This window comes from Aptenodytes forsteri, unplaced genomic scaffold (genome assembly GCF_000699145.1).
Source record: "Aptenodytes forsteri isolate BGI_AS27 unplaced genomic scaffold, ASM69914v1 Scaffold118, whole genome shotgun sequence".
In the NCBI taxonomy this organism is placed as follows: domain Eukaryota; kingdom Metazoa; phylum Chordata; class Aves; order Sphenisciformes; family Spheniscidae; genus Aptenodytes; species Aptenodytes forsteri.
In genome coordinates this window covers 97,374-117,318 of record NW_008795859.1, presented here as the reverse complement: position 1 = coordinate 117,318, position 19,945 = coordinate 97,374, and the positions used below count along the sequence as shown (strand labels likewise).

Sequence of the window (19,945 nt, the reverse complement as noted above, 5' to 3'; positions counted from 1 at the left end):
GGGCCGTGCCGGCGGGGGTGGGCCGTGCCCAGGAGCAGGGGACCCCCAGGAGTGTGATTTTTGCGTGGGGCACCCCTTGGAGCAGGGTGAAGGGGTTCGTAGGGAGTTGTGGCCCAGTGTCCCCCACCACCACCTGGGGCCGGTCGGTGCCAGGAGAGAGGAGAAGCTCAAGGGGGTCAAGGCTTGAGTAACCTGGGGTCTCCAAAACAAAGAGGGGGGGGAACAGTGAGGGTAGGCACCCTGCTTCCCCCCCTCCTGCAGGTGTGTGGCATGATGAGTTCCCCTGGCAGGGCCAGCAGCGCGTTTCCCCTGCACGTCCTGGTCTGGAATAATGACTACAGGCGGCTGGACGAGGAGCTGCAGGACAAGGTAACCGGGGTGCCTGGCCGGCTGGTGGAGGGGCTGCTGTGGGGCTGGCGGCCCCAAAGAGCTTGTGCCCTGGTACGGGGCTTGGCGCCCCTCGCTTACCGCCCTTCTAGGGAGAAGTAACCTTGGTGGCACTCCCAGGTCTGTTTGCTGGGCCTGTGGGATTGCTGCGCTTCTTTACCTATTTATTTGTGGTTGCGGGAGTGATGTAAGAAGGCGTAGGAATATACTTTTTGTTATGTAAGATATTAAACATTGACTTCTTATCTGTAAAGCTGTGCTCGGAGCATTCGAGTGCGGGTTGCAGAATAGCTCTATGGAAAGTTTTAGGAGTCTTTGAAACAGATCAGGAAGAGCAGATATGATGGACGCTAATTTTTTTTCTGTGCCAGGAAAGCAATAAATACTGCTTACCTTAATGGGAAGTCAACATGCAGAAAAGGTGGCTGCTGCTGCCGAAGATTAAACCAGCCTCTAGCTTGCTGAGGACCAGCAGTTCTTACAGCTTCGTTGCTGTCCAAGACTGTGGGGGCAGCGTTTTTATACTGGCTGGAATGTTTTCAGCATCTCTGGTAAAAAAAATGGATCATTGTTTCGTGCTGTAGAGTAGAAAAATACAAAGCTGTTCCCTCTCTGGGTCGGCTAAGCGAGAAATGGTAATGACGCAAGGAAACGGTCTGAAAAGCTGCAGCAAAGCTCGAGCAGCAAACATCCTTCTTGCTGAGATGCTATGTAAAAGCTCTGACATTCGCTAGTGTGGAGTATAGTTTGCAGAAGCAGAGCATATTAATTACATTATACCTGACACCACAAGTATATGAGCCAAAGATCAGCTGTGCCGCCTCCTGACTAGTGACTATCATCTGCAATTCTAACGGTACACCACGATTTACTAATGCTTGCTTAGAGCATGCTCCTGTCCTGTTTTTAGGAGAATCTTTGGAATGCAGTTAGTTCTTAGCTAATTCATGTGATCTCACTCCTTAACAAAATCTTTAACCTTACTGGCACGTTGCTTCTGTGTATTTATTTCTGTTTCAATAACGTTCTCGCCTGTGAAAGTTTGTCATTAAATAAGGATCATTCTGCTTCTTGTTAGTCTGAGACAAGTTCACACCTGTGAAGCGCTGCTTCCTACCTGAAATGCTTTATACTGTAAGGAAATGAGCAACGTGTTAAGATGGAATATGTCTGTCTCTTACTTCCTTTATCTGCTTTTAAATAACTTCTTTTTTTGAAGTATTCCAAAGATATGTTTCCTCCTGCTTCCTTGGGATAAGCTTCTTGCTGTCGGAGGGGTGCGTGAGGGAATCAAAAGACACTTGCCAGCTGCACGTGGTATGGCAAATGACGGGTAGGATGTATGGTTACCGGTTAACAGCAGCAAAGACAATTGGGAGGGATGCCTTAGAGTCCTTTACCTGTCAGTGCAGTAGGCATTGGAGCTGTAGGAAGTGGGGAAGCAAATTAATTAGTATTCCACCACAGAAGTGAAAAGAGAATGCTTTAAAATGAAGCTTTCCCTACTCTGTGTGTGATCTTTCCAACTTAATGCTGTCACATAACCATGTTAACTTGCATAATAACTTTCCTTTCTTATTCTGCTATTGACTTTCCCCTTTTCCTTTAGTTATAGATGCTCTTCTGTTTCAAATCTCTAAGCTAATAGTGAAAAATATGTAAGGTATGAGTATGTTGTGCTTGCATGTTTTGGATATTTATGCCTGTGTAGTTTTTTTTTTTTTTAGTGACTCGTACAAAATGCGCTCATTCTTCATTGTGCTGTGTGTGTCAGTCAAATGGATGCTTTGTAAAATACCATTTGCTTCTATACTTTCAAAAAGTGCTATACAAAATTGGTGTTGTATGTCCTGCTACTTCTTCCCCCCCCCCCATTATGTGGTATAATGTTAAACTCTCTAGTGGTCTCTCAGGCTGTTGACTGTCCATGGTGCAATGCACGCAGACTAGAACTCCTGTCTTCTCCTGAAAGAGACCCCTTCTGAAGGGAGACAGAAGGGGAAATAATTACAGAAAAAGAAATGAGAAGCATCAACAAGAACTCAGTCACGTCTTACAGTGATACCAGTTCTTACCGTGTCGGTTTTATAGGCCCTGTTCTGCTTCTCTTTTTATTTCAGTGGGGAAGTAAGATTGCACTGTACGGAGTGCAGAAGGGCAGTACAGTAGTGTTTGAAAACTGAGTCGACTGTGCACCACAGACTGATACGTGGGAATACCTAGGGAATATTGACTCCTGGGATACTACTGTCAGGCTTTGTTTATATAAACTCTTCTCAGTGTGCTCTGATTAGCTGCATTTGATAGGACAGCTTCAGCATTATTTCTCTCTCGGATACTCAACAGGATGTTGATCAACGTGATCCACGAGGCCGGACCTTGTTGCACCTTGCTGTTTCCTTGGGTTATATAGAATCTGCCAAAGTCCTTCTTCAACACAAGGCAGACGTAACTAAAGAGAATGCACAGGGATGGACAGGTAAAGATAACTTGGAAAACAGAAGTCGTGTTAATACTTTTCAGTTGCAGATGTTGTATTTTGACTGCTTTTACATTATGTGTTTTGCTCAGAAAGCCAACTGAAACTAGCTTGTGTCTGGATTTCTTTCAGTTTTGCATGAGGCTGTCAGTACAGGAGACCCAGAGATGGTACAAATGATTCTGCAGCATCGGGACTACCAGCAGACCTCTATGACACTTGGAGGAGTTCCTGAATTACTCCAAAAGATTAATGAAGTAATTATCTGGTTTAAACCTCTTACTCCAGGCTGCAATTCTCATTCGAGTAGTTCAGTTCAGTAAACTGAAATCAGATGGGCAATTGTGTTCTTCGTCTCAACTTGCATATTCCATAGCGCTGTGGGAGATGGAGACTTTTTCCTTGACTTTACTTTGAAATCCTTAGTCATGAACTCCAGCATTGGAGGCTGAATCTTGAAGGTGTTGCTGTTCCTTTAGTAAAATAAGGAAGAACAGCTCATCAGAAAGCAGCAGTGGTAGGCCAGTGTCTTTTATGTTTGTTAGTTTCAATTTCATTTTTTTAACATTCATCTGTCATATCTCGAGTTCTGTTCTTTTTTTGTTTTTCTTTATCTAAAATGTTCACGAGAAATGCTGTACTGAATCTTAGATTAAAACTATTTCATGAAGTATTCATAAAGTATTTTCCTTCTCCAGACTCCTGACTTTTATGTGGAAATGAAATGGGAGTTCACTAGCTGGGGTAAGAATCCTGGTCATCGTTACCTCTTCTAAACTGTAGACGAAGGGACTGGCTTATGTACAAATGTCACAAAAGATATGCAGAGAAATATCTGCTCCCCAGAATACTTATCTCTTCACCTCTCAAAATAACCTTTTATATTTTTGTTGCACAGTTATTCTTTGTTTCCTGTTTATTTGCTTTGTTTGGGGTTTGTTTGTTTGTTAATGGAGAGTTTAGCCATTGTTAGAATTGCTGAAGACGTTTCTTGGGGTTTTGTTTACCTGTCTCTGGCTATCGATGACTAAGACAGCGATACACATCTCACAGATAGATGCACAGACTACTTGGGAAATACCTGCTTTTCTTTTAAAGGAATGAACACTAGGCCTTACAGTTGACTTAATTTTCCAAACAGCTAACTATTAGACTGCTAGGAGATGGGAGTTTATGCCATTTCACATCTTTTAGCCTGAACTAATGTCTTCTTCCTTTTCAAGTTCATCTTTAATTTAAAGCTGGTGGGTTTCGTCCCTAAGCTGATTGTTCTTAAAGCTAAAGAAGATCAGTATCTCACCTCCTCTGGAATAATAATCACAATACTGAGCAATCCTGTGTCAGGGATATAGCTTCTGCTGGAATTCAGACTTCCTGTGCGCGAAGTCTCTTGAATATTCTTCTCTTTATTTTCTTCTCATTTTTCTTTTATAGTCCCACTGGTTTCTAGAGTTTGTCCAAGCGATGTCTGCCGCATCTGGAAAAGTGGTGCCAAGCTGCGTGTTGATATCACTTTACTGGGCTTCGAAAATATGAGCTGGGAGAGAGGAAGGCGTAGTTTAATTTTCAAGGGAGAAGGTAAATATTTTAGCATGTCTGCACCATTGATCACCAAATATCATGTAAGCCACAGTGAGAAATCCCAACTTTGCACAAAAAGACCTGTTGAGGCCGAGTACGGAATTTTAGAAAAGTTTCATACATATATTCCGTGAGTGTCTCATAGAGATACTGTTTTGCAGCTTAATGTAACGGCTTAATTTCTTTCCTTTGAGTAAATCTGAGGTCAAAATTTGGTAATAGGGCTAAAATTTGACTTCAATCTTTTACTTGGTTAAAGTAAAACTTGTGTTCTCCTGCCCCCCAAATAAAAAATAGTTTTAGGTACAGCTCCAGATTTGATCTCAGCTGAGTGCAAAATACAGTAATTAGCATCCACCCTGATTTGATACACAGTATATTCTCAGTTTTTCATTCTGGAATACTGTTGCTAAGTTTTTTAGATTGAGATGTACCATTTCCAACAGATACTGGAGGTTGGGCAGAACTAATTGAGATCAATCATGATGATAAGTTTGTTACAACAGAGCGTTTTGAGATTTCCCAACACATGAAGCGTTTGACATTGGGATCTATGACACCAAAAAGAAAAGATGTGGAAAGACGCCTTACATCTCCAATTATTAATACGTGCCTTGATACAAAAAATATTGCTTTTGAAAGGTAAGATACAAAGTTTCTCTTAACAAATAAACACTTCAAGATTATGGGTGGTCATACTTGCAATAAAGCTTTAAAGACAAACTCTCAAAAGCCCTGGTAATAAAAACTTTTAGGGCTAGATCTGAAATTAATTTAAACTTCACATATCATTAGATAAGGAAATTTGGCTTGGTCAGCTTGCCACTATTGCTTGGCAATATTGATTTGCAGAAAAATTCCAGTTTATCGTATTAGATAAATTAGATCGATGTTAATGTCTCATCACAAGTTTGCATTTCATCCAAATCCATATGTATAGTGCTGAAACTAATGGGGAAGAACTTGCATCTTGTAGCTAAGTCAGTCAAATCGCACCTTAATACTTTAAATAAAAATAAGTGTATAGTGTGTCTTTCCATAGACACATGTTTGTCTTCCTTGTTTACTACACGTGTTTATCCAGGTATCTGTCAGCTTAGTTCAAACAATCCTTTTTATGAAGCTCCTTTTGGAGTGCTCTGTGATGCAGTAAACCACCCCCATGACCATACAAAACAAGTGTTTTCAAAGTGAGATGTGTAATTCCAACATCTTTCTCCTGAATATTTAGTACCCTTTCAAAGCTGCCCGGAATTAGTCCCTGTGATGTTCGCTGAGCCTTAGTAACTGCAGCATCTACTCATCCAGAAACTAAGATTTCTTAGACAGAAGTATTCCTACAATCCAGTTCCCCAAATTGCAGTGGCAGGTTACTTTTGAAATTGAACTGTGTATTAAAAGCTGCCATGCCCAGGCTGTCGGACAAAATAATTCGGTAAGTTTTTAGGCTGTCCTCCTCTGTGGCTCAGGTATCCCCATCTCAATCTAAAATTTGTCTGAGCTTTTGTGCTTTGGCCATGGACTGAATAAGAACAGAAACAGCATGACTTCCTCAGCCCTCTTGTGATATATGTGTGTGTGAGGACAGATCGACCTGTGCTTTTGTCCGGGGTTAATAATCAAATAACCTATGAAATGTCGTTTAAAATCAATTTTAGAAAAACGGGCTGGGGATTGTGTAGAAATGCAACTGTATAGACGCTTGTGGTGTTCACTCTTTGTCAGAACCACATCTGGATTCTGGGTATGGAGGACAGAAAAAGCAGAAGGTGTAAATGGTTATGAAGCAAAGGTAAAGCCCGTTCTATTCTTTTAAGAGGTCTTATAGCTAACTGAAGCATGATTGTGTTTTGCCTTTATTTCCTGAATATTTCAGGAGTTAAACTTCCTGTTGAGAGCTTTATTGTGTTGCCAGCAGAACTGGGCAGGAGTGAGGAACTTCAAGGCTGCCACGCTTGTGGGAGGGATGGTGCCTGTATGCAGGAATGTCAGCAGGGGCTTTAGGGGAGCAGGAGGATTAAAGCGTTTCAGGAGAAGAGGGGCAAAAGATTCAGCATAACTGCTAGAACTCCCTTCCATCCAAAAACTGGAATTTAACTCATTCTTGCATATTGTCAATCTTTCACTGTTTTAAAAGACGAGGAACCTGTTGGTGAAGTGCCGTGAGCACTCTTTAGTTACAGTATTGCAAGGAAATAACAGCCTCCTGCTGCCATGAGTTGCATCATGAATTCAAGTAATAAAAGACTGCTGGTAAATTAAAGACCCTGACCGTGCTCATGAGTCATACAGTTGCTTAGATTTGTTCCATGTGACACTGTTTTTGTCTCCCATTTCAATTTAGTGAAATATTTCTGAAGATGGCTTTACAGCCTTACTGTGTTAGGAATTTGAGTTAAGAATCACAAGACTTAACTTCCCTGATTCATAAGTCTGTGTTTACTCCAGGTTTTGGAATTTGTGCAATAAATTACATTTTGTAATTTCATTTAACAGAAGAATACATGCTGAATAGCTTTCTACATTTATATGAAGGTTTTTCTGGTAAGACTGCAGGACTCTTCAGTTGGACGTGGGGTTCATTAGTGTTCCTGCAGAATTAAACTATCACTAAATTTCATTTGGAAGGTCGTACGAGTGACCTCTGTCTAGAAATAGCATCATCTGACTTTCCTTCCCCATTCTCTCTTAAAACCTCTGCCCAGGTGGGGATTCTTTCCAGGAAGCTTGGAAATGCCTGTCTAGTTTTGAGGTTGGTTTAGTTAGTTACAAAAGCGTATTTAAAAGTGTGTAAATCTGCTTTCCAGGAGCTTGGTTGACAGCAACAGAAGTCAGCCTTTCAAAGTCAATGCCCAAACTCCTTTGCCATTCTTTCGGCACAGGATGCTTGCGAGATTAATGCTGTCTGGAGATACTACGGTGTATGATTTGCAGGGTTTCTTATTTTATCAACTTGCCCAGCAGGTGGCATGTAGTTTCAGCCTTATCATAGGTCTGTCAAGAATGTATTATGTAGGATTTCCATTATACCAAAGCGAATAGAAAAATCAGAGTGCAGCATTTCCTATTGATCACCAGTATGTTAAAGATTAAGACCTTTGTCAATGGGAGGCAGATCCATGCCGCTTTATTCTGTCTTTAGATTTGTGTACATGGTGCTTTACTAGAGAGAACTCTTTTTTTTTTTTTTTTTTAACCTGTGATGCTTTTTTGTTTTTTGTCCTTGTACTTTTTTTTTTTTAAAGGTATACATTGCAAACAATGTGAATGTGGTCACAAGAATCCGAACAGAACATTTAACAGAAGAGGAGAAGAAAAGATATAAAGGTAGTTTTCCTATAGATTAATTGGAAATAAGTAGAACCTTTTGGCTTTCTGATACCTTCTCTGTGTGACTGCAGACAAACAGGACAGATAGACAAGGGAAATACTTTTCTTGCTGACTTTGCCCTGTTTTACTTTCACATGTTGTGTGTCCGAGGTAGCTCGTTACTGGACTCTTAATCTACAAATGAACCAGTATTTATCCTAGCTGTATTTAGAGAAAGGAAGAGCCCTTCGAAACTGTTCAAAGTTTATTGAAAGTTTTAAAGGACTGCGCTTTTCCATGCTTTTTGCTGCTCTGGAATGTATTCATGCTTTTACTTTGCTTTGGCCATGATTACAAGATTCATGTAGGCTTTGTTTGCTTGGACTCTTTGTTTTGTTTTGGTCCACTAATTTTGTCTAGTATTAAAACTAAAGTAAAGGGTGACCAGCCAGTAAACTCGTATGGAAACACTGCCCTTCATTTGCCTACCTTGGGGCCCAGGGGGGGAGGCACTGTGACTAATAAAGCTATCTGCTAATGATAGAAACCACTGAAAATCTTTGCCGCTGTTCTGTGTATTGTACCCATTTTATACTGTCACCTTTAGGTCCTGGGCTTGCCTGGTAAAGCTTACAGGAAATGTGAACGGCTTACTGCACTTTGGGTTAGAGGCCTTGCTTGTTAACCTGGTGTGTATGTAAATTTTACTGCTTATTAATAGTAATAGATTTTTTGGGTTTTCCCTCCTGTTATCTGAAGCTGACAGGAACCCCCTGGAATCATTTCTGGGTACAGTGGAGCATGAGTATGGTGCTCAGGTGAGTGTCTTTGACGTCGAAACAGGTCACTGCAGCGCAGAGATCTGTGCTGGTAGGAATTCTGGGTGTGTGGAATCTTGTTGGGCAGCAATTTCGATTATGAGGTTTAAATTTTCCCTGAGGATGTTTTTGTCTGTTTTAAGCCCTCCAATGTTCTGCATGAATAGCAGGTACCTCCTTCTGAACACTCTTACGAAAAAGACATAGAATCCATTAGCACAGCAAGAGCTGGGGTGTGAGCAGTGGCAGTAAATCTGAGCAAGCACAGATCTTAGTGGCAACCCACCAGTAATCTGAGAAGACATGTCCACAGACCTGCAGGAGCCTCAGGTGGGAGATAGTGCTAGCATGGTCAGACAAAGATATGAAAGGATGAAGTGACGTGTTGGCACACTGCTCTTGAGCAACTTGGAGGAAAACCATACATCCTCTGCCGTTCTGAAATGCAGTAAATCTGAGCAAGCACAGATCTTAGTGGCAACCCACCAGTAATCTGAGAAGACATGTCCACAGACCTGCAGGAGCCTCAGGTGGGAGATAGTGCTAGCATGGTCAGACAAAGATATGAAAGGATGAAGTGACGTGTTGGCACACTGCTCTTGAGCAACTTGGAGGAAAACCATACATCCTCTGCTGTTCTGAAATGTGGTGGTAATGATTTCGATATGGCTTTAGGAACTCCCTTGCATCTGTACGTACTTAAGTACAGTAGATAATAGATTTGCCAACTGCTGGCTCTGTATCAGGATGGCGTTGCAGATCTTATGTGGATCTAGAGATTTTTGTTTCAAATACCCCATCAAAGTTTTGCCTTTAATAAAGGATTTGGAGCCTAGAAATGCTGTAGCTTGTGTGTGCATTTCTGGTTGGTTTTTAGCTTTAAAATATTTAAGTAGATTTTTCCTGTCTCTAAAATGCTTGGAGATTTTTAGCCTCAGCAGAAAGCAGTCTAAACGTGTGCACTTGTATTTATGGCTGTGTGTCACTGGTGTCTAAAATAGAGAATGAGTTACTTCACAAGAGGTAACTTCAAAGTTTCTTGTAGTAGCCACTGTCTATTTGTTCCGTACTTTTTGGTTTTTTCTTTTTTTTTTTCTCTCTTTCCTTATAGAGTACGACCAAGACAACAGAGTATGCTGCAAGTAACAATCCTACTGCTATTACTCTGGAGGAATACTTTGACCCAGAATTTGATTTGAAAGGTAGAGACATAGGAAGACCGAAAGAAGTCACCATTCGAACGCAGAAGTGAGAAATAACATTTTAACTCTTTCTAGTTTGTCTCTTCCCAGTCATCTAATCTCTGGAAACCATTTTTACAAATATCCAGTGTGGTTTTCTCCCAGCTTTCAAAATTAATCAAAAGAGAGATCTTGGAGTATTCAGCTATACTCTAATTCTTCTTCCACTAGGTCAAAGAAAACATTTGGACTAGTGCTGTAACTTGTTAGTGACCTCCTGTGCTTTGCCCTCAGTCTGACCAGGAATGTGGTTCGGTTTCTCAGAGCAGTAACTGTTCTGACTCTTTGAAATGTATGAAGCAGGTGACAATGCTATGTATTTTGCTTTGCATCTGTTCCTAAACTGTAAACTTAGGATGTTTTTATTCAACTTTCTCTTTAAGATTTAAAGCAACCTTGTGGATGAGTGAAGAGTTTCCCTTGTCTCTTATGGAACAAGTCACTCCAATCATCGATCTGATGGCCAGAACTAGTGCTCATTTTGCCAGACTTAGGGATTTTATCACTCTGGAATTTCCACCAGGATTTCCTGTCAAAATTGGTAATACTTAGCAATTTTTATTGTAGCATCTTCTTCATTTCCATTCTTCCTATTGGTTTTGCAGCGTGTATTTATGAATACCATGTTAGTTTTTTACTAGTCATCTCACTGATATCTAGAACTGAGAACCCAAATGTACGTTGTCTTGTACGTCTTGGGGTAATTGAATCCAAATTCTGAATGACCAGTACAGAGGTATAATTTTAAAGACAGTATCATTTCAGTAAGAATGAGCTGTTGCTAGCCCTTTCCTCTTAGCTTCAATGCCTGAGATTTGGCAGATCTTATTATAAAATAAGAGATTTAGAGAGAGAGTGAGAATGACTAAGGGTAACTTCTTGGTGAAGTATACTTTGTCATTACGGGATGCTGCTTGTGGAATACATTCAAGAAACATGCAAGGGTTTGATGTGGCTGTAGGTGTGGAAGTGAATGAGAGAGTTCTCTTTTTGACAGAAGTCTTGTACTCTTTCGTATAGAAATTCCCCTATTTCATGTGCTGAATGCCCGAATTACATTTGAAAATGTCAATGGCTGCAGGACAGCTGACAAAACGTCATCACAAATGGCTGGAGGTGCACAGTGTGATTCAGGTAAGGAGTGGAAAGATGCAGTGTTCGCATCTTTTTACATTTCTGTCAGTGGAATGCACAGAAGAGAGAGGTGGGTTAACTGCAGAGAATGGAACATTCACAGGTGAGAGGAAGCTGCAATGCATTACAGCTGATCTGGAGCGTGTGATGCTAATCATACTGACCCATTCTGCCCCTTCCATGCCTGCCAGACTGACTAAACTGAGCTCTAGCAAGCTTTCCCAAGTATTTTGAGGTCTAAATTCTGGTGCAAGCTATTGCTATGGGAAGTGGAATACAAAATTCCTGTAAGTGACAGCTAAGTCTGCATGCTCTTTCAGAAAAGAATGGATTACGTTTGAGTAGGATGCTCATGACTGCATATATCCAGTGATACTCTGTCCTATGAGCTGTTGCAGACCCATTCATTAGGAATAAGCTCAGAAGAGCCACTGCGGTATTTATCTTTTGCACCCCCCCCCCCATCTGGTTTTGTCAGAGTTCAGCCACCTTAGTGTTCTGCTGCACACTGGTTTTATTTGTATAACTTGCCAGCATCCTAAAGGAAGACCCTGCATTCTGTCTTACTGCTGTGCTTGTTTGCCACGGAAGTCTTTCAAAGCCTGTTGGTATATTTAGCCAGGTGGTTTATCTGAATTTTTGGAGTTAAAAAATTCTGATGAATGTTTATGCATAATTAAGTTGTCACAACTTGTAAGCCTGTTGGTATATTTAGCCAGGTGGTTAATCTGAATTTTTGGAGTTAACTTAATCATGCATAAACATTCATCAGAATTTTTTAAGTCACAACTTGCAAAAATATACTATGCCATGTTTGTAACTATATTTGGCTTCTGTAGGTCCTAATTTCGAGGTTGACCAGTCAGTGTTTGAGATCCCTAAATCTTACCATGTCCAAGATGACGGTAGGAACATACATGTGCAGGATGAAGATAACGAGATCATGCAGTTTGCTATTCAGCAGAGTTTGTTGGAATCCCGTGGAAATAAAGTAAGTGTGCTGTAATCTGTGCAGTGCAGATCTGACAGTTTTGACAAGGACTATGCAGCGATAGCTGCATCTCTGAATTAAACCCACGTAGGACCTATTTTTCTAAGAACCTCAGAAGAGAAAAATATAGTAATGTATTTCAAAGAAGAAATAAGAGTGATTTAAGAGTTGCCTTTCAGTGAGTTGCACTGCAGACCTGTTAACTGCTGTGGAATTGTCTGTCTCTCCCCATTTCTAGGAAGTGGGGATGCATTCCAACGGAGCAGTTGCATATTCACAGGACTTCAATATACAGTATCAGAGGTAACTGATTTTTTTCACGTCACGCCATGCAGTGACAGAGCAAAAACACTTCCAACAGTAGCGTGAAGCAATTTTGCAATTTTTTTTGTGTATGTAGGTAACAGATGCACAGAACCCAAGCTCTCTTTTCTTGTGCTTCTTCTAACTTTTACTTTTCCAAGAAGCAGGGACTCCAAACTGAGCCTCTCTGGCTTATATAGTATAGCTCTCTAGCTCAGCTGTGGGACTGGTCTGCGCACATAACGGATTTATTACCCAACAAATAAACACAGTCCTTCTGCTCTGCTCTTAAAACTGTGAATTTGGTCCCTCTGGGTTGAGTGTTTGTTTATTAGGTGCTGCACACTTCAGGATAGCTCTTCTTTCTTTTCAAAATCATTATGTAATCCTTAAAAATTTAGCAACATATATTTAATGGACCCTTGAGGATATGCTCTGGTATCTGTGGGGTCTTCCTGCAGTTAAGTGCAAAGAAATCTTTGTGCACACAAAGAACTGCATCCTCTTGGTTCTTTTGTACGTGGAAAATCGTGTTGCCTTTAAACTAGGTGAGAATGCTTTTAGAAGCCCATTGAAAATTTAACTGTTAGTATGTATGAAACATTCTGAGGAACCTTCAAAGAACAGGTTTTACGTTGGGAATTTTATGGATGTTAGAACAACTGCTCTCTTATCCTGAAAACTGCTTTCTGCCCTCTGGGGAGAGATTTTCAGGTTTGCAGTTAGAAAACAGTTGCTAGGAAGGATCATTGCAGGAAACATGAAATAGGCTCTGTCCCTTACTTCTTGAAGTTCTCTTTCTCCTTCAGGGCACTGCAGGAGAGCTATCTAACAAGCTCAGGTAACTCACACAGCAGCACCCCTAGTGAACCTTCCAGTTTTGAAAAAGACTTGCAGCTTGCCATGGAGTTGTCTGTCCGAGAGCAGGAGGAACGGGAGAAGCAACGTCGTGAAGAGGAAGATGCAGAGCTTCAGCAAGTTTTACAGCTTTCTCTTGTGGAAAAATAACTCCGTAGCGATCTCCTGAAATAAGGGTGACCCAAATCTGCATAAAACTGAAGCCTTTCAGAGCTGTCAGTCTGAAGACCACTCCTGGATTGCTTAAGTAAACATTTCACCTGCCGCCTTAGTTGGCATCATCAGCTACAAAGAGCTGATTTATTTTTGTTTGAGGGAGTTTCAGATCACGGGACTCTGCATTTGGCTCCCCAACCATGCAGTCTTAGCTTTGAAGGAAAAGTTTTTATCTCAACGTATTTATTGAAGAGCAGATGGAAACTTTGCTTAGCATCAGGATATAGGATTGCAGTAAAGCTTGAAAACCTGATTTATGGGGACTTCAGGAGGGAAACTTCATTACTTACCAAAGAAATATTCATCTGCTTAGTCATTTCTGAATAATTCAAAGCCATTGTCTGTTTCTTCCGGTTGTTACATGGAAGAGTATCTATATGCGCATATACACACATACAGTAGTTCTTCATGCTGACAGTGTACCATGCTGACAGATGTTTTCTGTTAGTTTTGTTTATATGTGATTGTCTCTTCTCTAGTTACTGAGATTTTATCATGTGCTCCTGCTTAAGAGGGATAATTTTATACTTGAACAGCTAATCCAAGCTCAAGATTAAACTAGTGCTTTCTGAAAAAGGACAAAACAAGTAGCCAGTAAAATTTTAGATCCTAAAATGGGACCATCTGTCTAGTAAAGTAGCAGTTTCTGCAGTGATTCAAAACCAGCTAGTTCCCATAGTCAGAGGGCAGCAAGAAAATAAGCGATAGATACAGGTGCTTCTTGCGATCACTTGGGGTGTGTGCATGAGTGCGTGCCTGTGTGTGGGTGCTAAATTCAAATAGAAAAAAATTCAGGTGAAATTTTAATGTATACTTATTGGAAGATAAGTTTTAATTCTGTCATCTGAAAGGGAAACGTGTGTTGCTTTTTAAAATTCAAATGCTCATCCTTCATGTGAATACATATATATTTTTTTATCTGAATATTTTTATTGATTTTAAAACAAGCCAATATGACTACACTCATAAAAATGGTATTGTAACAATTTGCAAGTATGTTTTAACCAGCTTTCCTCAGGTCTTTCGTCATACAATATATTTGTAGCTATTTTATCTGCACTTCTGTCAGTGTTTACAGTACTTACGCTGTGACTCTCAAGTGCACTCCACAAGTACACAATGTACATCCACAGGAAAGCCTTATGGTAGTTAAATGTGAGCAATATTCCTCTGTTCTGGCTGGCAGAAGTGTGAAGAACCTACGGTACATATGGTCTGATCTTGCTACCTAATCCTGCACTTGTTCCTTGGGCAAAACAGGGCAGTTCTGTGTGACCAACTATTAACCAGTATAAAATCACTATAAAATGGACTTGATCATAACCGGTGGGATGGTGGGTTACTCGGAACCCTATTTTAAACCAATAATCCATTGTTTTACATAGCAAAAGATTAAAATTCCTTCAGCGTACACTAGAACTGGTATATCTGCACCATTTTTGTTTAATGATACAGCTTGCATCCCTAAATAGCTTATTTGGTGTTTGCAGGAATGTTGACTTTCTTGCACAGTGGCAGTGGTCTATGTTGGAATTGCATCTTTCTTTGAAAAGGGGATTACTGTGACTTTCACAGTTGAAAAAAAGGGAATAAGCCTTGCATTGAGCTCTTGACAAAGTTGTGAGGTAGGAGGTGAGACTGTGGGTTTTTCCTCCAGTGGAAATAAAGAGTGCTGTTGCCTTTATAAAACTATCTGTCTGACATTGCTTTTCTTCTATTAAGCATTTCAAAGGTTACAAGGGAGGGGGGAAATACCTTTTTGCAAGCTGACTTATTCTCTGTTTTTTATGTTGTAAACTAAAGAATATTGAGCAGTTTCAGTTCAAGTTTTGTTATGCTCCTGCTTCTTAGTCTGGGACTTTAAAAAAATTTGGGTGATGGGTTTTTGTTGTGGGGTTTTTTTTTTTTCTTTCTGTGACATTTGCATCATTCCATCTAAACTAGAAGGCCCTGCTTCCCTGAAACAGGTGCTGCTCTCCTTAAACCCTAGCTTACTTTCTACCCAGAGTGTAAGATGCATCCTCTGATCCTCTGTGTGTGCTGGAAGAAAAAACAAAGATACTGCACAGTGTTACACTGCGCACACGAGTATTTTTTTTTTTCTAACATGGTAACTGGAGTCTTTTTAATAATGATCCTTATCTGCATTTTTGTACATCAAAGGTGACATTATCATCTATGAAACTATCAAAGATAGTTCTGGTTTAGTCTGAAACAGACACATGATCCCTGGAACCATTTTTCTGACATTTTCAGCCAACCTTTGAGTCTCCCCGTGTTGACAACAGAGGCCGGTACAGCACAGACAGTACTAAGGCAATGAAAGGCAGGGTGGTGGTAGGACTTCAGCGCTGTCGGCTGGTTTCTGTATGTACCTTTTTGTGAGTAACAGAGAGAGGAGACCGGCAGAGGGTTGCACTTAATAGTAGTGCTGAGACTGCTGTATGAAAGCCGAGTCCAACTTCTCTTTCCAAGGAAGCTCGAGGCTTATGTAGGAAAGCAGAAGCTCAGTTACAAATACCTGTAGTTTCTTCTGAAACTGTAACTAGCTTTTAAATAGCGCAATTTAAAGTTCTTCAAACTGACACCATTTCCACAGTGTTGGTGCTGTGCAGCTGTATCTGTTCCTGAAAGTGAGACGAAGTAGGTACTTTTTTGTGCTTTTAGACTGTTGTTTCAAGCAGGCAGGCTACATACAGCAAGAATTCATGATGTGCTTAATTTGGAAATCCTTCTTATACTCCTTTGGCTGACTTTTGATTCAAAATAGTTAGTCTTCATAACTGAGTTAACTGAACTTTACCTGTTAACGTCTGCTGGTAACTGCACTACACTTGCACAATAAGGTTTCATTTTCAGTTTACTCTTAACAGTTCCTTGCTAACAAGCACCCATGAAAACGGGGGCTTCACCCAGCTCTTACTATCACACTGCTGTCCTGCCCCCCCTTCCCTCACCATTGAAAATGGGGTAAGAACTGTAAGATTATCAGAGGTGGGAAAGGGGACTGCCTCATCCCTTCGTACAGCTACAGCTGAGTTAATAACAAACAGAACATCCATGAATAAATAAAAAGAGTCCTGGATTGTTTACTTAGCTTTTTATTTGTACAAAGAGACATAGCAGGGAGTGAAGAATGAATGCAAATAAGAATGCTGCTCCTGGGAACTCGGAGCTGTAGCTGCAAGCTACACCATCCATCCCCCCACAAACAGCACACAGGTACAGGCCAAGTTTTACACCAGACGAAGGACCAAGAAAAGTCAGTGATACAGGGCTCGGTCATCAAAAAAAAGAAAAGGATCAGAAAGCAATAGAACAGTGTTACCTTGCTTGCTCACTCATGTTTCACTTAGATTAGTAACTAGATCCGTTCTAGGCCAGTCTCCCACTGTCACTTTACTAATAGAGCAGCAGCAAAGAAAATCCCCCGTTGCAATCAGTGGTCGGTGTCCTTTAAGACAAACTGAACAGAAAATATGTCAGGTGCAGCACAAGGTTTTAGAGAACAGGTCACCACAATTGTTCTGGAAGTTAAGTTTTAAAACGCTAAATAAATTACTAGCCAAAACACCCCTATGTTAAATAACAAAGTAATACTTAATAAGCAAAATCCAGTTATTACTCATAGCAGTGCAAAACAAAATAGCAGCATTCATATGCAAGTGTGATTTCAGTGTAAACCCTTGAATTTATTACTGAAAATGCATAGAGCAGGTCTGTCCGGAGCTTAAACACAACATACTTCTAGAGAGCCTGAGCCCAGCAGTCTCAAGCATCTGCCTGGCTTGCAAACTTTTGGAGGCTCCTATTTCCAGTAGGACAGTAACCTGCTCAGGAGCACAAATCCACCTGCAAGGAGAGGAGTGTTCAGCACAGGCTGGAAACCCTCGCCGGCACCCCAGTTCGTAACAGGTTCAGCATGGCTGTTTTGGTGCAAGGCTGCTTGGGGCTGTTTAGGTAAGAGTTAAAGCAAATAACGTCAGGAATGACAAGCCGGTCCCTAAACAGCTACACCAGGGTCTGCTCATGCTTCAGTATTTCTGCTCAGAGGTAAGCACGTACCAGACCCCCACAGCCACAGCTGCGGTCGGTTGCTGAGCTTTTGCCCTTGGACTATTTTTGAAGGCTGCACTACAAACACTCAAGACTCAGCATTCAAGCAAGGAACTGAATTAATTAGAAAGCAAAACTAGACGTGGTGTAACTGAGTGCTTGGGCCTGCTCGACAGACAGCGATGTTAATGGTCTGGCCGTGTTCTCGTGCTGACGCAGCGCGGTTCCCCGGGCACTGATCAGAACGGGCGTCACGGCCGGTTGCGTTCCCAGCAGCCTCCCGAGGCCCCGGGTGCACACACGCACCAGGGATGCTCTCGAGCACATCGTGTCAGATCAGCCTCGCTGAAACGCTGCGTTTTGGGAAGAAGGTGCGTTGCTACAGGCCCTGCTCCAACCCAGCCGGGTTTGCTGCGGAAGCGCTCCCGGGAGGTCCAGGAGCCAGTTTGCTGAGGACTGGGGCGTGACTTCCAGCACCCAGCCATACTGTCATTGAAAGTGACATCACGATGGAGCCACACGATGCTGCGTGGGCAAAGAGCCGTCCACACGACGTCAGGGCATCCCCCGTCGCTGGCAGGAGAGGTGGCGGGACAGCTGGGTGCCAGGCGGGAGAACCAGGCCGCTCCGCTACCGCCGTCGGACGGGCTTGTAGACGCAGACGGCCATGAGGATGATGGTGAGCAGCAGGGCGCTGAGGATGCTGCCCAGCAGCACTGCGGGAGGAGGGAGCGCGACAGGTTAGGATTTGACTGCCCTCCCCGAGACGTTTCCCCAAATTAGCTTTAAAAAAAAAAAAGAAAAAAAGAAAACCAAGCAAGTCCAGAACCAGACAACTTCATATTGTTCAGCACCATCAGTGAAAACTGTAAGGCTCCTTCAGAACAGAACATACAAGCTTACAGAGTTGAAAATCTCTTCCCATGGTCAATACACACAAATACGGCCTCCTGCTAAGGTCCTTGGTCATCTGCCATACATCCAAGAACAGCAGCAGCTGAAGAGTCATACCGCGTAACAGGCAGGACCTCATCCTTTCGCTGGTCAGATTCACCCCCTACCTTAACGAAGGCTGATAAAAGTCTGGGGGTTTGGAATGGGCTTTTAAAGACTGGTAGCGACTGGGAGAACCCTGCACAACTTCCGTGATACCTCATTTATGGCATGCAGAAAGGTGAAAAGGCCTTTGGCCACAGGTAAACTACAAGGAAAGTTACGCTTCTGCTGCCTTTTATGTCTCCCCATTTAAAATACATAATTGTTTTAAATGGCCTCTTGGTTGCACGTTGGGTTCAAACTTTGGTCATTATGCTCAGGTAATGAATAAAATTCCTCAACCATGTTGTTCTTAGCATGTGTTTTTGCGTAATTATTTCTTTTGTAAAGACTACACTACCACAGAGAGCCCTTCTGGCCACAACACAAACACTGCTTGCCTCTTTTTTCCAAAGAGGTGTTTGTCTTTGACAGTTTTCAATGCAGGATCACCTCAATTAAGAAGTATGCTTTAAAAGGAAGGTCACTTGAATTTACTGAAAGCACCCCATCATTTAATGACACTAAGTTAAGGGAACAGCACAATTCACTATACTAAATCACTTTGCAGCCTTTTGACTAAGTTTAGCATAGAACTGGATTTACGGATGGGATGTCGGCGGGGAGCTGCTGCTTCGCCTCCGCCGTGGTGAGCGTGGGCGCTGGAAAGTGTTTAATGGGCCCAATAACTGCTGAGAAATGGTGAGACTGCATTGGAAGTGATGTGGCGTTACTGGGAAGCCGCGACAGACGGCAGGTGGCTGGTTCACACCAGCGCCAGGGCTGCTTCACCCTGACCCCAATATTTGTTTTTAAACCGAGATATATTAAGGTCTTTTCTTCTTCACGTGCTGGAGGCTGCCACTTCTCTCGCAGCCAATCCTCCTGGCTCAGCAGAGCTGCCGCATGGCGGGGGCAGAGCCGGGACGGGGCAGCCGGAGGGACTGACCTGCCTTCCTGGCCTGAGGGGCTCTGGCTGCAGCAGCATGTTCCCGGGAGCGACCCGAGGGGCCACTCAGTTTCTCTACCAGACTTTTGCTCTTTGCAACAGAGCAAGGTATTTGTGTGTCAGGACAGCGGCAGCCCCCCCACATCCCCCAGCCCAGCCCCGTGCTTTCAGCCGCACCACGGCGCTTTGTGAACACAGCATGGCAAGCTCTGGCTCCTCTCCCTCCTCTGATCTCCTAACAATTGATATCAGCTTTATTTTCCACGCCACTCACGGCACAGCTGAAGGCATGCACTGCTCACACCAAGCAGGTTTGCGCAGCAAGGTCGCGAGCGTCTCTACGCAAGATGTGTTCACGGCTTGTACCGTCGGACAGCAATCCCTCTGCTGCGGCACTCGCAGCTGCGCCTCCGTCTTCACAGGGAGTCGGGCTTCACCTCCAAACCGGAGGAGTTTGGCCCTTGGCTTCCTGCGGCGGGTCCCGTTCTCCCTGCTGTGGATCAGAGGTTTTCCTGCCTGCAGCGAGAACGGCCTCCGGTCTGCCAGCACGTGCTGGCGGCACCGCTTCCGCCGAGATGCTCGGGGGC

General features: G+C 42.5%; 2 protein-coding genes across 2 annotated transcripts in view; one reads left to right on the top strand and one right to left on the bottom strand.

Moving 5' to 3' along the window:
- Window positions 1–258: 258 nt before the first annotated feature.
- ANKRD13A (ankyrin repeat domain 13A) lies at window positions 259–14,997 on the top strand. The gene is made up of 15 exons (XM_009283838.2): window positions 259–369; window positions 2,734–2,866; window positions 2,999–3,123; window positions 3,565–3,610; window positions 4,301–4,444; window positions 4,894–5,089; window positions 6,173–6,239; window positions 7,693–7,774; window positions 8,517–8,575; window positions 9,687–9,823; window positions 10,200–10,357; window positions 10,837–10,950; window positions 11,790–11,941; window positions 12,180–12,244; window positions 13,054–14,997. The coding sequence occupies exons 1-15, from the start codon at window positions 271–273 to the stop codon at window positions 13,250–13,252; spliced, it is 1,776 nt and encodes a 591-aa protein (XP_009282113.1). The 5' UTR covers window positions 259–270; the 3' UTR covers window positions 13,253–14,997.
- Window positions 14,998–18,004: 3,007 nt separating this feature from the next.
- The window catches only part of LOC103902827 (sodium-dependent serotonin transporter), a 10,744-nt gene continuing 8,803 nt past the window's right edge, over window positions 18,005–19,945 (bottom strand). Inside the window, exons 15-16 of the mRNA XM_009283939.1 lie at window positions 19,661–19,874; window positions 18,005–18,090 (exon numbers count right to left, since the gene is read on the bottom strand). Of these exons, the coding sequence (XP_009282214.1) occupies window positions 18,005–18,090; window positions 19,661–19,874 (300 nt within the window). The remainder of the gene's footprint in view (window positions 18,091–19,660; window positions 19,875–19,945) is intronic.

Coding starts and splice junctions, on each gene's coding strand:
- ANKRD13A (XM_009283838.2), top strand. CDS start 271: ATGATGAGTTCCCCTGGCAGGGCCAGCAGCGCGTTTCCCCTGCACGTC. Junction 2,867..2,998: donor GAATGCACAGGGATGGACAG/GTAAAGATAACT, acceptor GATTTCTTTCAG/TTTTGCATGAGGCTGTCAGT. Junction 4,445..4,893: donor TTTAATTTTCAAGGGAGAAG/GTAAATATTTTA, acceptor CATTTCCAACAG/ATACTGGAGGTTGGGCAGAA.